Below are 6,494 nucleotides of genomic sequence, written 5' to 3'. Positions count from 1 at the left end.
CTAAAGCACCTTCTGACCAGGACCCATGGAAAAGGGTCAGAAATGGCCAGACAAGTCTGGGAGGAAAAGAGCAAAATCAAAATCAATATAAACACTGCCATAGTCAGCCTCCCCACAGTCTCTCACCCACTTCACTTTCAACCAGCCCAGGGTCAAGAAATAAATACAGTTGCTTCACATATCTCCCTTTGCTCCATTTGGTTCCTCAGATTTCCTGCTGGTTCTCTATCCTGCTTCCTTCTGCCTCAGATTCCTTCTTTTCCCGGCTTTTCTCTGCTCAGCTCCACCTTCCTTCTGGGTGGGACAGGGAACCTGGAATTTGCCCTTTTCCTAGGGACCACCCTATTACAAAGGACATAGTAATTAGGCTTTTTTTTTTTTAATATTTGTTTATGTATATAAGAACTGGGGTGTGGGCCAGAGGTGTGGGGGTGAGAGGATTCACCAGAGAGGGAGTGGGGAGCTTAACAGGCAGAGCTACTGAAATACAATGCTGAGGGGAGCAGGGAGCTGAGAGGGGGTCAGGAGAGGTCTGCTGCACCATATGTGTTAGCTCCCTAACTTGGAATAGATCTCATATTGTAGTAGCTGACAATAGCGTGATAGCGCTGAGACTTTAACCCCTGAGCCATGAGGGAGGCTCCACAGTAATAAAGTTTACTAGAGGGAAATTGGTAAATTGCTGCTCTGGAACATCCAACCACTGAACACTATTTACAGGAAACTCTTAGAAAATAAAGATGCAAAGTATTGGGCCAAGTCAGCTCGGACTAGGAGAGGATCCTACAAACCTGAAGTTGGAATAGGCTAAAGAGACATTATGGGCAGCCACAAGCCACTGGACCACAGTGGATTCAGCTCTGCTCTATGTATGTTCTCCCACTCCCAGACGGACACCATTCTGCAGCTGATAAGAAAATGGTGCTTGGTGGACAGCAAAGGCTTTGATGAAAACCTGACAGAAATAGGACAGACAGTGGGGCTGGCTCTGCAGAAAACGGGTGCAATGGCCAAGCCAGGCTGTCATCACTTTTGATGACAAAAACCTTGCCATAAAAACTGACAAATGAGCACTCTGAAAACGCCAGTTTCGGGACCTCCCTGGTGGTGCCAGGGCTTGAGAAGCAAGCGTGTGGAGCTGCAGTCGCTTTGTAACTGGGGGGTCCCCAGGAAAAGGGGAGGTTCCAGGTTCACTGCCCCACCCAGAAGGAGAATGGAGCTGAGCAAAGAGAGGAATCTGGAGAGGAGACTGAGGAGGAAGGAAGCAGGATCAAGGCCAGAAGGTGACCTGAAGGAGGCACATAGAGCAGCGAGACCTGTGAGGAAACTACTTGCTTTTTGGTCCTGGTCTGGTTGAAACAGATGTGGGTGAGAGACCTGTGGGGAGGTTGCTATGGCAGTGTTTATCTTGATTTTCATTTTACTCTTTTCCTCTGGCCATTTCTGACCCTTTTCTATGGGTCCCCTCCAGAAGGTGCTTTAATCTTGTGGCGGGCTTTCAGGCCTTGCTTTGGGCCAATCCCTTTTGGGTAGACTTTTACCCACAGGGGACAGGTAACATCGGGTGTTTGATTTAGAAACTATATTCTTTGTCTTTTCTGTATTGCACACTCATTGTATTAAAGTTCCTTTCCATTAAAGGTCTTATGTCTTGTTTTAATGTGGCAGATGGTAGAACCTATTTAGAGAAGGAAGGGTTCAGTGTTGCCCTGTAACAGCTTCAGTGTGACTTCAATCCCTGCCCTGAAGGTGATCCACATGGCACAGCAGATCTCTCCTGTCTCACCTGCTGCATCCCTCAGCAGTGTGCTTCATTGATCTGCCTGTTCTGCTCCCCACTCTGTCTAGGGTGAAGCCTCTCACCACCCCTGCACCTCTGGCCTCTATCCCGGTTCTATATGCATAAAGAAATACATATTAAAAAAACACACACACACCAATTTCGTGTAACCTGCCAATGAAGTTTAAAGAAAACAGAACTGAAGGCAGAAAAAACTCATACTGCAAATTTATGAATGGGGCACAGGCATAGGTTCAACATCCAGAATGGGATGGCAAAGAGAGAATACTAACAAAAAGGAAAGAGGGCAATCAGTGGTAGAATGTGTGATAATGTCACCTGGACTCGGGTCTGTGAAAATATAAAATAAAAACGCCATCATTTTGTAAAGCAATTAGCCGCGAGAATGAACAAATTCTTTTCAAAAAGCAAATCTCCATAACGCTTTCCCCCCATTACTATATTTATTACTGTATCACAAATATTTTACTTACAACTATTTCAAAGATTGGTTTCACTAGGAGCATCACTTCGATTAGTAAGTAAGTGCGTCTGTGCTATTAAGAAAATAAATACCCTTCCGGGGACTGCAGACCAGTCCCAAGTACTCCGCGCAGAGTTTGGGGGGTAGGGCCTGGGGGGGAGGAGGATGTGCTCGAGCGGGGGAAGTGGAGCGCTCCAGTGATCACTGTCCCTTGGCCTCGCAGAAGACATAGTCTTCCAAGAAGCAGGGCTAGATGGGCGTTTTACAAAACTTTGTTAGAGGAAAACACGATGTTTACAGCAGTCTACAACGACTGTCACTCTCACACAAACTCTAGATATACGTCTCGCCCTTTCCTTAGCCTACACCAGTCTCCTGGCAGTTATGTCTCAACCCCACCTCCAGCATCCCGTGGGTCTCTGCTCTCGGCCAGGGCCTGTCTAGCTCTCTCCGGCGCGCTTTCTTTACCCCCGCCCTGTCCAATCGTAGATGCGTTCCCGGAGTGCCTTGCGGCTGTAATGGCTGCCCCCAGCCGACGCGGCGCTGCGCTCCTTAGGAAGGTGTTAGGGTTCTGTCAGCTGGGCCCCGATGCCGCGAGGGAAGGGATCACCTGTGTCCCCTCCCTCTTGCGCTGTCAGTGGAGGTACGTGTCCTGTGGCGCGGGCACCGCTTTCTCTAGCCCACTCCTGGCAGCATCCTCTCGCCATTTTGGTCCAAACTCAGCCCTGGACACCATTCTCGGACTCTCTCAGCCCGACAGTGCGTTGACTCCTCGCATCCCGGCGGTGTCGGTGCACAGAGGTAAAGGATCCAGATACGTCTGTCTGGCAGTTCCATCTGGGAAATGGCAGTCAGTATTCTTCAAGTAGCAAGGACTACGTAGAGTCTGGTAGGGAGACTGTACATATGAACTGATACTTAAATGTGGTGGCATAAAGAGGTAATACAAAAGACTGTAAACTCGCAGAGCTTTCATAATAACCTTACTAGGGCTAAATAGAACTGGAGGAATATCAGGCTTTATTTGGTCTAGCCGTACTTTTACACAGGCACAACTACACTGTAAAATTACACACAGGAACTGAGTGTATTAACTCCCAGATGTTGTACTGCTTTTACGTAACTGGTAATTGTCAAAAGATTATATTGTCTTAAGAGATTATAACTAGGTGCCATTAATATTTCCATTTTTCCCACCTCATCCCTGCACCCCAAGATGAGCAGGAGCTCCTCTTGGTCCATCCCCCTGACATGCCTGAGAACCCCCGTGTCCTGCGTGTGGTCCTCCTGGGTGCCCCAAATGCAGGGAAGTCAACGCTCTCCAACCAGCTCCTGGGCCGAAAAGTATGCCGCACCCTTGACTCCCAATCCTATTCATTTTTCACTTATCGTGCCTTCAGGGATTGTCCTAGATGGATATAGACCTCACTGGGACTTCTTTGTTTGTGGCAGGTGTTCCCTGTCTCCAAGAAGGTGCACACCACCCGCTGTCAAGCTCTGGGAGTCATCACAGAAAAAGAGGCCCAGGTGGTGGGTACTTACAAAGGAAACAGGGCAGGGAGTGAAGTTAAGAGGGTTTCCCTTATTTTAGACTTGAAGAAAACACTGTTTACTCTCACTTTTTTGAAGGGAGAGGGTCTCTGTTTCTTTCAGGCCTCATGCAATCCTATTTTCCTCTCTCTGCTTCTAGTCAGAAAGACCTCATACCCTCTGCTGCATGCTAATCCCCCATATATTCATGTCATATTCTTTCTAGATTCCACCTCCAATTAAAACAAAATTGGAGGTTAAAAATCTAAAGTCAGTGTGGTCAAGCAAGCAGAAGAGAAACAGGAAAGGTTCCTGACATCAAGGCTGGCCTTTCTCATTCCCTAGGTGTAATCTTTCCTCTAGGGACCTGGATATCTCTCTTTTCTGATTTTAGATTCTACTTGACACACCTGGCCTCATCAGCCCCATTAAACAGAAAAGGTAACAGTAGTAGAAACAGGTGGTACTACTGGGAAAATAGTTGGAAGAAGGGTTGGGGAGATTCCATGATAGGGGCTGGAAGTCTCCCTTACCATTCCCCAACTCTTATCAGGAGTGCATCAGTTAAAAGATCTTTCCTGACCTATGTGTGTCTGTCCCCAGGCACCACCTGGAGCTCTCTTTGTTGGAAGACCCATGGAAGAGCATGAAATCTGCTGACCTGGGTTAGGCTCAGGATGAGACTCTGAAGCTCACGTTACATTGTTATGGTTCTTTCCTGGTAGCTTAGGGGTGGGATTGGCCAGAGCTCAATCATGGAAATTTGGCGGGGGGTGGGGGAGATTGGGAGCATATACTTATACTCCTCTTCACCCTGCCAACTTCCAGTTGTGGTTCTTGTGGATGTCTCAGACAAGTGGACTCGGAACCAGCTCAACTCTCAGCTGCTTCAGTGCTTGACCCAGTTCTCCCAAGTCCCTAGCATCCTTGTTATGAACAAGGTGAGCACCACCTGAGGAAAGGATCTTCATTCTTGTGGGGACCTTTCATCTCACTAACCATACACCCTCTGTGTATCTCCTATGCCCAGGTAGATTGCCTGAAACAGAAATCAGTTCTCTTGGAACTCACGGCAGCCCTTACTGAAGGTATGGTCAATGGCAAGAAACTCAAGATAAGTGAAGCCTTCCGCTCACACTCAGGCACCCATTGTCCCAGCCCACAGGCTAAGAGCCCAGGTGCACAGTCTGTAGGAGGCTCTCAGAGGACTGGCTGGCCCCACTTTCAGGAGATCTTCATGGTGTCAGCCCTAAGCCAGGACGATGTGAATACACTAAAGGTTGGTTAGCTTTGGCTATAACTGGCCTTTGGTTTCCATCATGTAAAGACAAACCTCAGTTCCTCCCGAAAGTCAGAGTGAGTAGCAAAGTTCCTTCTGGGGCTGAGATGTTCATCCATACCCTCTGTGCCTACAGCAATATCTCCTGTCTCAGGCTCGGCCAGGGCCTTGGGAGTTCCACAGTGGAGTCCTCACTAGCCAAACACCTGAGGAAATCTGTGCCAACATCATTCGAGAGAAGCTCCTGGAGCACCTGCCCCAGGAGGTGCCCTACAATGTTCAGCAGGTACAGGCACAGTGACGGGATCTGGGGGTTCTCTGCTGAAAATATGCGCAGAGAGCAGGGCAGCTGGTTCCCAGAGAGAATGGCTGTGCCTTACTAATCAGTAATACCTACTTATGCAGAAGACAGTGGTGTGGGAGGAAGGGCCAAGCGGAGAGCTAGTAATCGTACAGAAGCTTCTGGTGCCCAAAGAATCTCATGTGGTAAGTGGCATGCTACTTGGAGGAGGTACTAGGGCTCTCCCCTACTCCTTGGAAGTCCTGAGAGTGGACTCATCCCCCCTTCCCCTCTCTTTCGCTCCACTGTCAGAGACTCCTGATTGGTCCAAAGGGGCACCTGATCGCCCAGATTGCACAGGAAGTGAGCCATGACCTCATGAACATCTTCCTCTGTGATGTTCAACTCCGTCTCTCTGTGAAGCTCCTCAAGTGACCACCTTCTACGACCAGGGCATCCTGTCCAAGCCGGAGACACTGACCAGAACTGGTCGGCCTGGGGCGCCTGCAGTGACAAAGGGAGGACATGGACTCTGATAGAGCCTGCTAGCTGAGCTGGCCCGGCCTTGCGAGTCTGCCCAGGCCCTACTCAGCTATGTCTCCTGTTGGAGGAAGGAACCAATTAAAGCTCAGTTCCCAGGTAATCTCTTGCCTGGGGCCTTCGCTACTTACATCTTAGACTTGACCCCTTGTGGAAACAGAACCACTCTGCTCCCAGCTGGCTTCGGTCCCAGGCTTTCTCCCTGAGTTGCCAACTGTTAGCAGAAAGAAGATCTTTCTCCTCTTTGAAGCTGTGTAAGGGACATGTGTCCTGGGTGAGATAGTGCCTCTCACCTGCTGCCCAACTCTTTAATCCTTCCCACCCCGTCATTCTCCCCAGTCTCAGACATTAATAAAGTTAAAGAACAAGCATTCTTGTTATCTTTATTTATTTAAAAGGGGAAAGAGGATACTTAGCAATTTCCTCCCCTCCACCCCACCTCCCCTTCAGTAGCCTGCTCCACTCCTGAGTATACTTCTTGGCACGTTTTCTGGGCGCAGCAAGAGAACCGTTACCATTACTAAACTCAGTAATGGTAACGGTTTCCTCGCCACTCCCAAGTGCCCTGCAGGTTAGCAAGCTGTACAGGCTGAGCGTGACT

At 48.9% G+C, this 6,494-nt stretch overlaps 1 protein-coding gene across 1 annotated transcript; it reads left to right on the top strand.

The window, feature by feature from the left end:
* The first annotated feature begins 2,770 nt into the window (after nucleotides 1-2,770).
* Nucleotides 2,771-6,264, top strand: ERAL1 (Era-like 12S mitochondrial rRNA chaperone 1). Its single transcript, XM_004684846.2, has 10 exons — nucleotides 2,771-3,065; nucleotides 3,481-3,608; nucleotides 3,717-3,794; nucleotides 4,189-4,235; nucleotides 4,398-4,459; nucleotides 4,623-4,735; nucleotides 4,825-5,073; nucleotides 5,210-5,359; nucleotides 5,479-5,559; nucleotides 5,666-6,264. Exons 1-10 carry the CDS (start codon nucleotides 2,783-2,785, stop codon nucleotides 5,786-5,788), a joined length of 1,314 nt encoding a protein of 437 aa, XP_004684903.1. The 5' UTR covers nucleotides 2,771-2,782; the 3' UTR covers nucleotides 5,789-6,264.
* The last annotated feature ends 230 nt before the right edge of the window (nucleotides 6,265-6,494 follow it).

The sequence above is a fragment of the Condylura cristata genome, unplaced genomic scaffold, assembly GCF_000260355.1.
Source record: "Condylura cristata isolate star-nosed mole 26May11 unplaced genomic scaffold, ConCri1.0 scaffold00017, whole genome shotgun sequence".
Taxonomy (NCBI): domain Eukaryota; kingdom Metazoa; phylum Chordata; class Mammalia; order Eulipotyphla; family Talpidae; genus Condylura; species Condylura cristata.
Note: the sequence above shows the minus strand (reverse complement) of the source record. Positions and strands in the feature narration are given on the sequence as shown.

Excerpts from the sequence above, each read along its gene's own strand:
- ERAL1 (XM_004684846.2), top strand. The coding sequence starts at position 2,783 with ATGGCTGCCCCCAGCCGACGCGGCGCTGCGCTCCTTAGGAAGGTGTTA. Across the intron at positions 3,795-4,188 it reads CAGAAAAAGAGGCCCAGGTG|ATTCTACTTGACACACCTGG; the intron begins GTGGGTACTTAC and ends TTCTGATTTTAG. Across the intron at positions 4,236-4,397 it reads AGCCCCATTAAACAGAAAAG|GCACCACCTGGAGCTCTCTT; the intron begins GTAACAGTAGTA and ends GTCTGTCCCCAG.